The sequence below is a fragment of the Pipistrellus kuhlii genome, unplaced genomic scaffold, assembly GCF_014108245.1.
Source record: "Pipistrellus kuhlii isolate mPipKuh1 unplaced genomic scaffold, mPipKuh1.p scaffold_m20_p_1, whole genome shotgun sequence".
NCBI lineage: Eukaryota > Metazoa > Chordata > Mammalia > Chiroptera > Vespertilionidae > Pipistrellus > Pipistrellus kuhlii.
In genome coordinates this window covers 12,535,213-12,551,806 of record NW_023425404.1, presented here as the reverse complement: position 1 = coordinate 12,551,806, position 16,594 = coordinate 12,535,213, and the positions used below count along the sequence as shown (strand labels likewise).

At 43.4% G+C, this 16,594-nt stretch overlaps 2 protein-coding genes across 8 annotated transcripts in view; one reads left to right on the top strand and one right to left on the bottom strand.

Annotated features, from left to right (window-relative positions):
* The first annotated feature begins 107 nt into the window (after positions 1-107).
* Positions 108-14,622, top strand: COQ6 (coenzyme Q6, monooxygenase). Its single transcript, XM_036431589.2, has 12 exons — positions 108-326; positions 3,812-3,946; positions 4,968-5,026; positions 5,290-5,413; positions 7,435-7,565; positions 8,258-8,365; positions 8,688-8,750; positions 8,927-9,034; positions 11,348-11,550; positions 11,629-11,744; positions 11,886-12,052; positions 12,491-14,622. The coding sequence occupies exons 1-12, from the start codon at positions 161-163 to the stop codon at positions 12,518-12,520; spliced, it is 1,410 nt and encodes a 469-aa protein (XP_036287482.1). The 5' UTR covers positions 108-160; the 3' UTR covers positions 12,521-14,622.
* Positions 12,753-16,594, bottom strand: part of ENTPD5 (ectonucleoside triphosphate diphosphohydrolase 5 (inactive)) — a 40,001-nt gene continuing 36,159 nt past the window's right edge. For all 7 annotated transcript variants that reach the window (XM_036431704.2, XM_036431677.2, XM_036431687.2 and 4 more), the window contains one exon: positions 12,753-16,072. In XM_036431704.2, coding sequence (XP_036287597.1) covers positions 15,986-16,072 — 87 coding nt within the window. In that variant the 3' untranslated portion in view covers positions 12,753-15,985. The remainder of the gene's footprint in view (positions 16,073-16,594) is intronic.

Genomic DNA, 16,594 nt, shown 5'->3' with positions numbered 1-16,594 from the left:
GAGGCAAGGCTTGTTTTCCGATTGGCCTATTCCCTTTCTACGTTCTATTTCCGGTTCTAAGGCCGCGAGGCTGAGGCGGCAAGTGATTGGCGGACTCTGGTCTGGACGTGCTCTCGGAGGCGGGCCTAGCGGGGTGCCCAGCGCGGAGCGGGCCTGCACCATGGCGGCTCTGCTGGCCGCGAGCCGTTTAGGAGCTGCGCCTGCCGCTGCCCGGAGAGGCCCGCTGGTCTCCTGTCGGAGGTGGGCCGGTGCCCCGGCAGACACCGTGTACGATGTGGTGGTGTCCGGTGGAGGCCTGGTAGGCGCCGCCATGGCCTGTGCCTTGGGTAAGCGCCTCTGCAAGGCCGGTAGTGTGGGGGAGAGGGGCCGTGGAGCTGTGGGGACCCTGGGATTCTGGCACCGTTTCCCCAAAGGCTGAGGGTTGCAGATCTTGTGGCCCCTTCCCTTCCCTTGGCCCCAGGGCAAGCGTTTGGTTCTTGGGGGTGCCGAAGGGTCAAAAGTGGGCGGTACCTTAGGACTCCTTCCAACCTGTAGGGAAATAGACCTGCTCAGGGTTATTTAGTTATGGGCGAAATTGCAAGCAGTCGCGCATGGTTGCATTCTTCTCCCCTCCTCTTCCCTCCCCTCCCTGTGTTTTAACAGCTTCTTTGAAATATAATTTGCATACCATAAATTTCACCCATTCACCACTATTTTATTGATTGATTGATTAGAGAGAGAGAAACATGGATTTGTTGTCCCGCTTATTTTTGCATTCATTGGTTGATTCTTGTTTGGATGGGCCCGCAACCTTGGTGTATGGGACACTAACACACTGAGCTATGGGCCAGAGTTAAAGTTCACCCATTAAAAGCATGCAATTTAGTGTGTGTGTGTGTGTGTGTGTGTGTGTGTGTGTGTATTCAGAATTGTGCAGCCATCACGACAAATTTTAGAACATTTTTATTTCCTCCAAAAGAAATCTGAACTCATTAGCAGCCACTGCTCATTTCCTCCCAATCTTAGCTCTAGGCCAGTGATTTTCAATGGTTTTCATCTCATAGCACACATAAACTAATTACTGAAATTCTGTGGCACACCAAAATATATATTTTTTGCCGATCTGACAAAAAAAAATAGGTATAATTTTGACTAATTCACACTGACGGCTATTGTGTTGGCAGTTGTCACTTTTTAATTGGACAGTCTGAAGGAAAAGAGGTCAGTGCCTCTGACAAGTCAGGGATTGCATGTTTTGAAAATTCCCGCAGCACACTGGTTGCAAATCACTGCTCTCGGCAACCACTCACGTATTTTTCTGTCTGTAGATTTGCCTTTACTGGACATTTCCATCTAGGTGAAATCTACTTAGTGTTCTCAAGGTTCATCCAGGCTGTATCATGTGCCAATACTTCATTCCTTTATATGGTTGAATAATATTCCATCGTGTGGATATAATATGTTTTGTCCATTCATTAAGTGATGGGGATCTAGCCTGCAATCCAGGTACATGCCCTTGACTGGAATTGAACCCACAACCTTCAGTCCGGGCTGATGCTCTAACCACTGAGCAAAACTGGCTAGGGTCAAAAGTTTTTGATTTTGATGAAATTGAACTTACTAGTCTTTTACCACTTGTGTTTTTGGTGTTATATCTAAGATTCACTCCTAAGCTTTCTTTTGAGAGTTTTATAGTTTTAGCTCTTTCATTTAAACCTATCATCTACTTTGAGTTAAACTTTGTGTATAAGGTGAGGTTAGAACTTAGCTTTCATGCTTATAGTGTAGGCTGCTTCACTACCCTGTGAGGTAGATATTACTTTCATATCTTATATGAGAAAACTTGCCTGGCAAAGGTTAAGTTAGGACCAGAGTCTCAACCAGGCACTAGCAGAATCTGAATTCAAACCCAGGCCACCAAACTCAGAGTAGTTTGCTTTTAACAACTGTACAGTGACTTTCAGAAATTAGATTGATTTTGGCCTCACAAAGATCATTAATAGTGTTTGTTGACTTGAGAGTTAGAGTGTGGTTCCTCTTCTAGGACACTGGGGGAAACAATGCTTTGTATAAGCCGATGGGCTTGCGTCTCAAAGTAATTTTAGAAAACGGTTATCAATTATTAAGCACTTGCTATGGATGGGCATATTTTAAAGTATTCTACATACATTTTTAAAAAATATATTTTATTGATTTTGTACAGAGAGGAAGGGAGAGGGATAGAGAGTTAGAAACATCATGAGAGAGAATCATCGATCAGTTGCCTCTTGCATACCCCCTACTGGGGATATGCCCGCAACCAAGGTACATGCCCTTGACCGGAATCGAACCCGGGTCCCTTCAGTCCCCAAGCCAATGCTCTATCCATTGAGCTAAACCGGTTTTGGCTGTACATGCATTTTTATTTAACCTTCATAATAATCTCGATTGTTGATTGTGCAGGTAAGGAAGTTAAAGTTCAAGAAAATGTATGTAATTTGCAAAAAAAACAAACAAACAAAAAAACTTAAGTAATTTGCACTCAAAAGCCAGTAATTAGGAAAAGCAAAGATTTTTGTGTGTATACCTTTTCTCCCTGACAGCCATTTGGTTGTACCTATTGATAAATGGATTAAAATAGTGGTTGGCAGGTGCATTTAAGAATCACCTGGATTGTTTTGTTTTGCTTTGGTTTTAGGTTTTGAAAAACTGAGACAGGCACATATACAAAATTCAAAAGGAATTTGAAATACAAAGGGTATTGGATATAGAGTATCTATCGATATATATTTAAAAGCCTAAACGACCAACCATTCAACTGATCACTATGACACGCACTGACCACCAGGGGGCAGACACTCAATGTAGTTTCCTGTTAGTTTTCTGGTCTCTTGTTTAACAGAAATGTCTGTGAAGACATTATCTAGTTATGGATTGAGGAGATACAGCATTTGTTGCCGGGGATATTACTATAAGGGGGAAACATTTCTGTCCCCCAGGAATTTAGAATCTACCAAAGGCGAAAGATTTGTAGATAGTACCTGACCAAAGAAAGAGTGAGATGAAGCTCTCCTGGAGGGGCAGGGGTAAGGGAGATGGTCGGGCAGTTCCAGCACATATTTTTCTCCTTTCTTGGCAGCAGCAACTCACTGCTTATTTCCCCGTGTCTTTCTCTGAGACACTGGCGGGACTGGCTGTAGCGTGCTGCAACAACCAGTGATGGCATCCTCAAGTCCTGCCCTCCCCCCCTTTTAAATTTTAAATAATTATTTGTTAATTTCAGAGAGGAAGCGAGAGGGAGAAAGAGGTAGAAACATCAATGATGAGAGAGAATCATTGATTGGCTGCTTCCACCCGTATTGGGGATGGAGCCTGCAACCTGGGCATGTGCCCTAACTGGGAATTAAACCCTAACCTCCTGGTTCATAGGTCCACTGAGCCACGCCAGCCTGGCCCAAGTTCCCTTCTTACTTCCTCTGCAATGTTTTAGGATCAGATTTGTAGGCACAACTGATGTATTTTTGGCCCCTTTTCTTTCACAGACTAATTCTTTATCCTTGATTTAACCTTGAGGCCACAATGAATTTCGCTTATTAACTACATTTTTTCCTGTTGAACAGGCTTTGTAATTTTCAGTGATGTAATACTTTGAGGATTAGAAATATCTGGTATCTCAATACTACCTCATGGTGGTTGGCAGGATGGTTTGCTTTAGGACTCTGCATGGTGTTTCCTTTTTGTGTGCTGTGTAAGAAATTTGTACCTAAGGAATGAATTATTGCTTCTCTTGGCAATGAAAAAATAAATTCTGATTTTCCTAAAGTGATATAAAAGTTTGCCTTTTTTTTTTTAGGATATGATATTCACTTTCATGACAAGAAAATCCTGTTGCTAGAAGCAGGTCCAAAGAAAGTTTTGGAGAAATTGCCAGCAACTTACAGCAACAGGGTCAGCTCCATTTCCCCCGGCTCTGCAACGCTTCTCAGCAGTGAGTAGAACGTCCTCTCGCAGAACCAATCTCCGGCCTCCCTCGGCCTCCCGGTGTGCCCAGAGGCAGAGTCACAGAGCGTCTGGGCGGAGGGCTCACTGAGGAGGGTGGGCGAGGGGTGTGGTTGGTAGTCTGGCACGTAGTTTCTGAAATCGTTAACGTGCTAATTCCCCGTCTGAGGAAGACATCCTTGGGACTTGTGGGTCCATCGCGTAGACTTCATTTGTGATGTTGGGTCATTATAAATGTGTGGGACTAAAACTACATGAACTAATTATGAGCAGAGTCCTCTTCATTCCCAGAGTCCGCCCTGTGGGAAGCTAGGGAGCCCGTGTAATAAATGCTTTTGGGGTGAAGATGCATGTGTGCAAACCGAACCAGCTGTCAGCACACTGTCTTTAAGTCCCTCCTCTGACTATCCTGACTAGAACCACCTTACCTAAAAGACTCTCGTATCACTCTCTAGCCCTCTGATCACTCTCTGCTGCTTTATTTTTCTTCATAATACTATCATCTGACATTGTATTATGTATTTGCTTTTTACTACAAATAGTAAGTCAGAATGTTAGCCACAGAAAGGTGGGGACTTGGCCCATTTGGTTTCCACTTTTTGCTCAGCACCTAGAAATGTACTAGTGTCTGTCACATTGTAGGTGCTCTGCAAATAACTTCCTCAATGAGTGAATCTCTTCAGTGCCATGGAGATCAACAAAAGGTATTCTTTATCCAGAGTTTGTAACTTCAGTAGGATGGAAAAGAACAGTATGGCTTTGATTTCCTTATTTATTTCCCCTACTTTACAATGTGATTTGACCTGTTGGTCATGAAAGCTGGTCTTTTTTCAGACTGTGTAATCTGAGCTGTGGAGCAGAGGAGCTTAGCTCCCGCCATCAAACACAGAAGGGGAGAGTATTCCTCTGTTATGGAGAACACCGAGAACAACTCTAACTTAACAAGACGGAGGGACAAAGGGGGCCCAGGAAGGATGCTCGGGTCTCTACATACTTGCTCTCTTTTGTAGGTTTCGGAGCCTGGGACCACATCTGCAACATGAGATACAGAGCCTTTCGGCGAATGCAGGTGCTCCCTTTGTCACTCTTGGCAGGATGCCTTGGTCTGTCTTGTGCTAAGATATTGGAGTCCACATTCAAGTCCACACTCAGTCTAAGAAAGTGGGGGAAAGCATTCCCGAGAATTTTCTTCTCGCCTGATGTCCTGCCAGCGGGATTGACAGTTTGTGGTTGCTCTGCTCTGTCACTTGGGAAAGCAGTGCTCAGTTTCGGGTTGGAGTGATGTTTCCTTTTCCTCGGGTTGTAACACAGACGCTCCCTTTGTGCTGCCAGGTGTGGGATGCCTGCTCCGAGGCCCTGATCATGTTCGACAAGGACAACCTGGACGACATGGGCTACATAGTGGAGAACGACGTCATCATGCACGCTCTCACGAAGCAGCTGGAGGCCGTGTCAGGTGAGCTCCCGCCTCTCCCATCGTCCTGTCATCCTCTGGAAGGTGAATCTCTTCTGGAAGGATCCCTTTTACAGGTACTGAATGTGCTCCATAAACAAACATTCTGCTACCTAGCTCAGGGTTTTTCTTGTTTTTCTTTTACAGCTTTATTCAGGTATCATTTACATACCAAAAAATTTACCCACTATAAGTGTACAATTCTGTGATTTTTATTATTTAGAGAGTTATGCCACCATCATCACACAATTTTAGAATATTTCCATTACCTCAGAGAAAACCTGGAGCTCATTTATAATATTCCCCAATCTGACCCCCAGCCCCTGGCACCACTAGTCTACTTTCTGTCTTTTGGGATTTGCTTTTTTTGGACATTTCATAGAGTTAGACTCACAAATATGTATTCTTTGGTGTCTGACTCTCCCATTGAATGTATTTTTGAGATGTGTTCATGTGGTAGCATGTATCAGTGCTTTATTCTTTTTTATTGCCAATTGCATTTCCTTGTATGTGCCCTAACCGGGGATCAAACGCATAACCTTGGCATATTAGGAGGATGCTCTAACCAACTGAGCTACCTGGCCTGGGCTCCTATCCCTTTAAAAAAAAAAAAATTATAGCCATCCTTGTGACGATGGATAGTATCTCATTATAGTTTGGATCATATTTCCCTGATGACAAATAATGTTGAGTGTCTTTTCATGTGCTTTTTGGTCATTTGTTTGTCTTTGGAGAAGAGTGTATTCAGAATCTTTTGCCCATTTAAAAACCGGATTATTTGTCTTTTTGTGAGTTATGGGGTTCTTTTTTTTTTTTTTTTAAATTAAAAAAATTGATTTCAGAGAGAAAGAGAGAGCTAGAAACATCAATGATGAGAACCATTGATTGGCTGCCACCTGCACACTCCCCATTGGGGATCGAGCCTGCAACCCTGGAATGTGCCCTGATCAAGAATCCAACTGTGACCTCCTGGTTCATATATCGGAGCTATATCGGCCAGGCCAAAGTCCTTTTTGAATTCTGGATATAAATTCCTTGTTCACTATATGATTTGCAAATATTTCAGGGTTATTCTAGAGAGAGAAAATTGGAAGCAACCTTAAATGCTTTTGATATGGGTACATAGTTCACCCATGTAAAGAGCTTCTGTGCATCTTTTAAAGATAATTTAGACCTAATATTTACTAACTTAGAACCATGTCCCACAGTCTATTGGTGAAAAATACTACATGATTCCATTTGTGTGTGTGAGGCTGTGCGCACCACATGTCCACGTATAAGAAACTGTTAGGTAAGCTCTGTGGCAAAGCTTTATTTTTTTATTTTTTTTTTAATTTTTTTTATATAATAGAATGGCTTTTATTGAGACATTTAAAATTTGAACATTTAGTGATTGGAACTTGTACATCCATATACAAACAAGTGTTATTTATGGCAGAAAATGTTAGCAGTACTTAAATTTTTGTGGGTACAATGAGCAGGATGACCAGAAAATCTAGGGTGTATCATCTGTGGCAAAGCTTTAACTGTAGTTGTCTCTGGGTGGTATGATTGAGGGTAGTTCCCCCCCCCACTCTTAAACTTTTCTTTATTCAGACTTTTACAGTGAGCATATCTTTTTTCTGGTCAGGAAGTAAAATGGTTTCCAGGGGGAAGAAAATGTTATGAAATCTGGAAGTTTGAGCCATGGTATTTCCATGGTTTCTTCTGAAAGCACACATGGGCTCATTGAGGCGTAGAGTGAACTGGAAGAGCAGGAGGGGAAGAGTGCCTGCTGCAGGCTGATAATTCACTGAGAGATTAATTTTTTTACACTGATTCATCCCTGTGGTTTCCGTTGTTTATCAGCTCTCAGACAATAGCACCAGTCACATGAGGTTTTTTTAGATCTTACTTATCTTGTTTAGGAGTAAAGGACAAGAGACAGCTGTCCTGGACCTTGCTTTAGGTTTAGTTATGGCTTTCCCTCAGCCTGCGTGGGCTGGCTTTCTCATGTTTTGTGTTCTCTCTTCTGACCTCCCTAGATCGAGTGACTGTTCTCTACCGGAGCAAAGCCGTCGGCTATACTTGGCCTTCTCCCGCTTCCATGGCAGACTCCAGCCCTTGGGTTCATATTACCCTAGGTGATGGCAGCACCCTCCAGACCAAATTGTTGGTAGTTGGAATTTTTATTTTGCAGGGGTCTTGCATATTCACATGTTAGCCTCAATTCTAGGGCCTCTAGTTTTTCATCTAAGCTACAGTTGATATTAATTTTAGGTTAAGCTTTTGGTTATAAGCACCAGTACCCAGTAAGCTGGTCTCAAGTTAAGATGGTCTCATTGTAAATCCTGTGCAGGACCAAATTTCCTGGACCATCTTAGGTCATGAAGTAAGGACAGCTGGCCTCACAGAGACAGGAACCAGAGTATCAGAAACTGAGGCTGTTCTTTCCCTCCCAGGAGTCCTGTAAGTCCTCTCTCTGCTCATCAGCTTTCCCCTCCACGGCAGCCATCCCTCACCTTACATCAGGACTGTTCAGCTCTAGTGCCTGCCTGTTGCTTTCTAGTCCAAATAGCAGGGGAATTTGGCTGAGTTTAACCTGTGGCTGGCACCTCGTGGGTCAGATGTCCAGCACCTCGTGGGTCAGATGTCCAGCTTTGGTCCGTTAGCTGAGGCCGGCGACACATATGTGGAGCCACCCCTTTAGAGGCTGTGAGTGAGCAGGCATGATAAAAAGTTGTCTGCCATAGATGGGCTTGCCAGCAGTTAGAACTAGAGAAATTTTTAAGCGGCAGAGACAAACTTCTGGAGCAGTTTCATTTACTAAAAGATTGTAAGACTTAGCAGGCTCTTGTCTCTGTGCAGATCGGTGCAGATGGTCACAACTCAGGAGTACGGCAAGCTGCTGGAATCCAGAATGTCAGCTGGGACTATGACCAGTCTGCTGTTGTGGCTACTCTGCATTTATCAGAGGTAAGATCCTGAGCCCAGCCCTGGCCAGTGGGTTCAGTTGGTTGGAACACCGTCCTGTATACTGAAGGAGGGCAGGTTCGATTCTGGTCAGGGTGCAGGCCTAGGTTGTGGGTTTGATTCCCAGTTGGGGCACATATAAGAGGCAACCCATTGATGTTTCTCTCTCACATCGACGTTTTTCTGTCTCTCCTTCTTCTCCCTCTAAGATGAATAATCATATCTCAGGTGAGGATTAAAAAAAAAGAAGACCCTGAGCCCACCCCTGGGGACCCTGCTGGTGTTGAATATGTACTTCCCACAGCTGTTCTCCTTTCTATTGCAGGTCACAGAAAACAATGTGGCTTGGCAGAGATTTCTTCCCTCTGGGCCCATCGCTCTGCTCCCGGTAAGAACGCTGTCTGGGTAGTCCAGCCTCCCTCTTTTAGGACTTCATTTTCTCTCGGCCATTTTCAGGTGAAATATCTCCAGGCTAGCTTCATTTCTCCTTCATATCTTTATGCTCAATAGTGCCCAAGAACAGAAGTTGTAGCTCTCAGTATTGATGGTGTTCTTTTGTGACAGCTCTCAGACACCTTGAGTTCCTTGGTGTGGTCCACATCCCATGAGCATGCAGCAGAGCTGGTCAGCATGGATGAGGAGAACTTTGTGGATGCCATTAACTCCGCCTTTGTGAGTATCAGCTTGTCTGCCTGATGAGGTGTCGCAGGGGTAGATACAGAAAGGCAGTTCTGAGTAGGAAAAAGAAGTAATCAACCAGCTGCCCTTCTGTAACTGAAAGGCTTGGTCTGGATGATGTGGAGGAGGCATTCAGGGAAATCCAAACAATAGAAATCAGTAACCTGTGTGCTCACGGGCTGCTGTTGTGCTGATTGAAACAGCTGCCTGGGTGGAAGTTAGCGTTGGCCTCTTTTGAAGCTGTAATTCTTAGGTAATCTTGAGCGGAGCTGCTGGGTCCCAGGTACCTGAACCTTTGAAGCCTAATTCATCAGAATGTTTGGAGAGGGGAGCACATTTCAGTGGGGGTCTTAAAAGTTTAGACCAGAGGTGGGGAATGTCCGGCCCATTGGCCATGGTAAGGCTTTCAAAATCATTTGGTCTGGCCCTGCCGAAGAATTAGGGGTAAATTAATTAATGTTTGACCAGATATACCAGGCTAATTTCTAAGTTGATAATTTTGTATGGTCCTTGAATGATGTTATAAATATCCAAATGGCCCTTGGCAGAAAAAAGGTTCCCCACTCTTGCTTTAGAAAGACATGGGTTCAATACTGGTATTAACTTTAAATCTCCTTAAAAATGGAAATACCAACCTTTCAGGGATTATTAATAATGAAAGTCCAAAGGCAAGAGACTTTATGCAAAATACTTGCAGCATACCTCATACATTATAGGTGCTCAAATAGTAATGATTCTGGAGTAATATGGCTTTTAGATAATAGGGCACAATATTTCTGAATGTTAAATGCTACATCTTTCTAAATTCACTAATATGACAATTGGTAACATTTATTGAGCACTTACTATATACCGGTGTAGGTGAAGAGTTTTACCTGTATGTATGTATTTAAGTCAGTGACTCTTTGAGGTAGGTACTGTTAACATGCTCATTAGGAGATAGGTAACTTTCCCAAGATCCTACCTCTTGTGCAAAGCTGGGATCTGACATGAGGCTCTCCCTCAAGCCTGTGGTTTTAACTACCAAACTCCGCTACCTCACTAATAATTCACACCAAGAACTTAAGCTTCGCTGCTCTATAGTAGCAACAGTAAAAGGAACTAAACATACTGAAGCAGCTTCCAAGATAACTGCTATCTCCCCCTCCCACTGTCCGCCTCCCTCCCAGCCATTTAGCATATACCGTGTTTCCCCAAAAATAAGACATCCTCCGAAAATAAGACCTAGCGTGTGGAAAGATAAGACATCCCTGAAAATAAGACCTAGCGCATCTTTGGGAGAAAAAATTAATATAAGACACTGCCTTATTTTCGGGGAAACGGTATTCCTGGCACAGGCCTCTGTAGGACATTCATTTAGCAACTAGAGGCCTGGTGCACAAAATTTGTGCACGGGGGGGGGGGTCCTCCCCCCTCAGCCTGGCCTGCACCCTCTTGTAGTGCGGGACCTCTGACTCCTTGTCACCCACTTGCTCACTGCTTCTTACCACTTGGCTTGCTGCTCCGAAGTGCTGCCATGGAGGCAGGAGAGGCTCTCACCACCACTGCTGTGCTCGCCAGCCATGACCCTGGCTTCTGGTTGAGCAGTGCTCCTGCTGTGGGAGAGCACTGACCACAGGAGGCAGCTCCTGAGTTGACCATCTGCCCCCTGGTGGTCAAAGCGCATCATAACAATTGGTCATTCAGTTGTTCTGCTGTAACAGTTGCTTAGGCTTTTATTATATAGATAATTACAAGCGCCTTCTATGTAGAAGGGTCTGGTGATAGACAAATGAGACACAGTCCCTGCTTTTAGGCAGCTCATAGTTACGTGAGGAGAAAGGTACATAAGTGACAATTTCAGAACAGTGGTAGAAGTATGCATAGGATGCTCTGGGAGCATAGAGGTGAGCACACACAGGTGAGTTTGGAGAAACGTTTATAAAAAGAGCTGACAGCCTCAGGGTGCTCTGAGGTGAGGTCCTGGTGAAGTCTCAGTGGGAGGACATTCTAAGCAGAGGGGAGTGTCAGAAGCAAGAGGATGTTGTAGAATGAGCTAGTGTGGCTGGTGCAGGTTATTGAAGTTAGGGACTAGTAAAAGATCAAGGTCAGAGGTAGGCAGGGGCAGCTGAGCAATTTGGCTTGATCCTACAACCTGGAATCTGTTTTACCTTTATTGGAGGGACTTGTCACTTGGGGTCTAGATTGTTTTAGGCATGTTAGGTACCATTGCCCTTGGCTTTTGTTATAAGTTTCCTTCTTGAATTTTTAATTCCCTGCTAGTCACTGATGAAATTCCACTTTTGTTTTGTGGCTGATGCTTCTCAGTGGAGTGATGCTAACCACACAGACTTTGTTGACTCGGCCAGCACCGTGCTGCACCAGGCTGTTGCCTTTCTGAAGCCCACTAAGGTCTCAGCTCGCCAGCTGCCGCCAAGCGTAGCCACGGTGGATGCCAAAAGCCGAGTGCTGTTTCCTCTCGGTTTGGGACATGCTGCCGAGTACGTCCGGCCTCGGCTGGCACTCATCGGGTAAGGTAACGGCGAGCAGAGCTCCTCCCTTCTCACTGTGCTGCTGGAGGCCACACCTCAACTCTGCTTCGTCTGCAGGGATGCAGCCCACAGAGTCCATCCCCTGGCAGGACAAGGTGTTAACATGGGCTTTGGGGATATCTCCAGCTTGGTCCATCACCTCAGAACTGCAGCCTTCGATGGGAAAGACTTAGGTAAGGATTCTGGAACCTTAGGGACAATCAGGACCCTGAAGGCGCCTCAGTAGCCAGATGTGGTGGACATAAGTGTGTGTGCTTTTCTAGGAAAGAAAACGTCACTATGGGATTAGGGCATAACTTTCCTTTTTCCTCCAGGCTCCATGAGCCACCTCACAGGCTATGAGACAGACCGACAACGTCACAACACTGCCCTCCTGGCTGCTACTGACCTGCTGAAAAGGCTCTACTCCACCAGTGCTACCCCTCTCGTGCTGCTCAGGACGTGGGGCTTGCAGGCCACAAACGCAGTGTCTCCACTCAAAGTAAGAGGTCGCTCACGGCTCTCTGAAGAGTCTTGGTCACCGAGGAGTGACTTGCCAATGATTTAGTTCATTTGAATTAATTTTCTTGGCTGTAAAATCACCCTTTTAATCTTCCCCAGTGATAATGAGCAAAAAAAACCGTGCTAGGCTTGGGTGCTAGGGCTATCTAGGTAGAAATTCAATACAGTATAAGGAAGGGTTAAAGTAGCAAATAGGGGCTTCCAAAGATAAAGATGCTTCAGCTCCTTTTGCTGCTTGGTCAGCTTTTTCTACTGAGCAATGCCCATTTAAAGGCACTTTGGAGGGACTCTTGTGAAGAGTGTCTATCTGGGACTTTAGCTGAGTTTTTGCTTCAATCACTTTGGATACTTGAAAGCATTTTCTTCACCCGCCCTCACAGTTTCAGAGAATCACTCACTTTGTTTCATTTCTCTTTAGGAACAGATTATGGCCTTTGCAAGCAAATGAATGTCCTCTTCTGCAGATTATATTGAAGAAAAATAAACATCTTTTCCCAAGGCCATCATACAGTTTCAAGATTTAATTTAATAAATTGACTTTGTGTTAACACTCTCTACTTTATTTTTCTCCTTTATTTAAGAGGTTCGTGGAACCTAAACAATGAGTGATAACTTGCTGTGAGAAGGGGTATATAAACCAAGCCAAGAAAAACCCAAAAGGAAGACTATTATGATTTTTGTTGAAAAGAATTTTTTATTACTAAAACAAATCATTAAGGTGCTATCTCATTTATTTTCACTTGTTAACGATCCTTTCTAAAGATAAGATCTATAGGTTTGGTTTTTTTTTAAATGCTGGTCATAAATTTATACAATTATCTTTTGATAAAGAAGAATTAGAAATATTCAATTGATGCATTTTTGTTCAAATTACTGTTTTAAAATTAAAAATAAATTGCTTTAACCTTTGTTGTAGGTGCACTGGACTTTCTAAAAAGAAAACAAAATCTTGTTCATTATTACTTCCTTATCACAGCATCGGATTTCCATTTTATTTATGGTTCCTCTCTGGAACATCATTTCTGTCCAGTGACAAAACAATAAATAGTTTCATTGCACAGGTTTGAAAACTTCAGGAGCCAGGTCAAAGGGATAATCTGATTACTTAGCAGCAGACTTTGTCATATTTGGTTGCAGACTGGTGGCTGATGGGTGTAGGGGTCTTTGAAGTGGGTGTTTGAAGAGCTCACTTCGCAGTACAGAGATGACTCTTGAAGAGATTTGGGAACCCATTAGATTTGTATACTGCAGAGAAAATTTTGCCCAAAAGTCTGATTTGATGATGAAATGAGAAGAAATAGTCTGCTTTTGAACCAACCTAAACTATTCTTAGTTTAGGTTAGCTTAGTTATTGAAGGAATGAAAAATATGTTTTAATAGGGGAGCTTTTCAGACAAATGTACAAGATTTATAAGATACTAGAGTAAAAAGTGATAGTTTCACAAATGTTCCTGGACTCTCTGGAAAGATGTGCCCAGAATGAAAGTGGCAACTAATGTGTAAGTTGTAAGACTACTAGCAGAGTCTAGAAAGATCAACACTGAACGGGAGGGGAAAAGATCATCTTTCACAAAAACGGGAAAGGTAGCCCGGGAAAGGAGAACATGGACTCCAAAAGTATGCAAATAAAATCAGGCAAAATGGGAAGAATTTTAAGGCACATCTTGCAAAGCCCTCCGTAACCCACAGAGGATGTTCCTCATATGATGATGTTAACGCACAACATCCACTATGTGCCAGGTCAGGTCCTAAGTATTTGAAATATGTAAACACATTTATAGAAAAGAAACTTAACCAACAATATTAGACACTATAGGATTCCTCAATAAGAAGCCCAAAAGGTACACCAAGGGGCAGAAAGTCAATTTTTTTCTAAGAAATAAAAATTCTTATTCCATATTGCTCCTAACATGGATAAACTTGTTAATTCTCTCTAGATGTTCTAATCAAGATTATCAGAATTTAGGTAGACACATCTCAAGAGTTCTGGAGGTACTTGGGATGACTGAAGGAGTCTGAACAGCTTCTGTCCATAAGAAAATCTTCAGAGACAAGCTATGACAAAGACCAGGGAATCTTGCCTCTCTCGACCATCAAACTGGCGGAGTCTTTAGTGAACACAGCTTACCTCTTGGGAATTGTATGGAACAACATTTAGTGTATGACTGTGTGACACAATGGTAAGGGGTCTAGAAGCCAAGTGTCCTATTAAAGAAGAGACCACAAAGGACTTGCAAGGAATTTCCTTTAGGAGATGGAGAGGCTATGGAAGGAGGAACGAGAGAAGACCACTGAGAGGAGAGACTGCAGCTCCACATAAGGGATTTTTAACATCAGTGCTGTCCCAAATGCAATGAGCTGTCTTAAAACATGCATAACCAGAAGCAAAATACAGCTACTTAGAAATGTTAAGGGGATTCTGCAAGTTAGAAGACTGGATTACATCTTTGGGCTGTTTCCAAACCTAAAGATTCTATTATGTATTAACATTTTGGAGGAAGACGATGGGTATCAAGGCGACCTTGGTATAATAAAAGTCAGTGTGAAAAATCTGAAAAAATTCCACAATGAAATTAAAAAAAAACACAAAAAACCACACACACTAAAATGTGGGGAATAAAGAAAAAAATTGGCTAGTTACTTGCACATCGGATGTTAACCACTTATTGACTCAGTGGAATAACTTTAAAAAAGGAAGTAGTGTGAGGGACAGGAGCTTAACATTTTTTTGTGAGAGAGCCGAAAGAAAGTCCACTGTGATAGCTACAAGTGTGGAAGATACAAACTGCTAGAAAGAAGCTGGAGGTAAAGAGCCAAGGTCAAAGAGCCAGTCCTTCAGCCCAAGGGCACTGAGTGGGCCGACAAGAAGCAGGCGATAGTCCTATGGGAAAGAACAAGATAATGAAGGGCTCAGAGCATTCCAACACAAAAAAATCCACAGTATGAGGGCCAAAATGGCCAATGAAATAAAATATTGCTTATAATGGAGAAGGGTATCAGAAACCCTGGAACTAGACAATTTAGGAGATGGTAGCTAAAATGATCAGGGGCCAAGTAGGAGGAGACGTTACTATAAACAGAACAAAAGGGCAAACTGAAAGGAGCTATGGCCAAAATCTAGATCCTCCAATAGTAGGATAGGGATGTGCTTCTCAGAAATATAAAGAAGTAACTTTAGGATGACAAACTAAACAGAGCCTAGAAGGAAGTACCGGCACTGAATAAACATTCCTAGAAGGTGTTCAGATTCATTAATCTCACGGTTGACATAAAAAGTTGATTAAAAGAATGTGGCCTATACAAGGCAGCCACACTCTCCCAAAACTTGTCCTTGGAGACTGGAAGGCCCCTTTTCTGAAGGCTATGCAGTAGGCGTTGCTCTCCCTCCTGCTAAGAGGACGGTTCTCAGCTGGCTGATGGGAGCGAGCACAAAGCAGAACCACACAACTTCAGAGATGGTACCTTTCTTTCCTCTTGAATTACAAAACCAGGTACTGTTTTCTTTCCCCTGTTTTTTAGGGAGGTGGGAGGGTATGATAAGGGTGGGACAAGGTAATGTGCAGGGAGGAAAAATATACCAACGGGTTGAAGGAGATTTTTCTTTGGTTAAGTTCCAAAGTTATTCCTTTTGGCTCTCTGTGACACACAAGCATGCTAAAAAATTTAGACTCTAGTACCAGCTGTGCAAGCAGTATGGTTAGGGACCAGTTCCTATTAGATGTGTAAAATTAAACCCAAATCTCTAGACATAAGGACAAGAGCTGTCTACAAAAACCTCTTCCTCCTGATGAAGCCAGCTGCTGGGTTTCAATCCAGGTGGTGTCCAGACTTCCTCATAACATGACCGAGTCTTTTCTTCTTCTCCCGTATAAAGGTTGTTGGCAAATGCAGACCTCAGAGGGCGAGTGTGGCCTCAGTGGGAGATGTCCAGAGACTGCAGCAAGTGAAAGGTGGCTCCCAAGGCCCAGCCTGTCTCTATGTTGTTCACTTTCTTTGTGAGCTGTTGGGGAGGAGAAAAAAGGCCTTCACATTTTCATTCAGTTTTCAACTTTAGCAAGCACGACCTGGGCCAAGGTCATCCACAAAGCCAAACCAAGGCGAATGGGAAGTAGCCAGTCTGGAGGCCTCCCCACAACCCATTTCTGCACGTTTCCTCCCTGCCGTGGCCTATTACCATCCCCTGCCAAGCTGATCCCTGAATCTTCTGGCCGAGCAAAGTGGTCTCACCCGGGCTTTCCAGACAGGACCTTTGGGACTCTTTCCCTAATCCTGAAATTAAATACAACAGCAGTTCGGGATAGATTTAGAGGTATGAAAGCACATACTAATAAGCTTCCCCACTCATATTTTGTAAGTAACTGCATCTTCTTAAGCACTATTAACCACCTAAAGTTTTTAAGGCGTTCTAGGCCGGGATGAGCCTCAATTCGTTCATGACTCCAAGTTAGACCCTATTTTTTCAACTACTAAAAGGGATTTAGTTAGTATTTATCAAACTGTTTTCTTCAGAATCCCCAGGGTT

Bases quoted from the DNA above. Each gene is read 5' to 3' on its own strand.
- COQ6 (XM_036431589.2), top strand. From the start codon at position 161: ATGGCGGCTCTGCTGGCCGCGAGCCGTTTAGGAGCTGCGCCTGCCGCT. The intron at 9,035-11,347 runs GTGAGTATCAGC...GATGCTTCTCAG, and splicing joins ATGCCATTAACTCCGCCTTT to TGGAGTGATGCTAACCACAC. The intron at 12,053-12,490 runs GTAAGAGGTCGC...ATTTCTCTTTAG, and splicing joins ACGCAGTGTCTCCACTCAAA to GAACAGATTATGGCCTTTGC.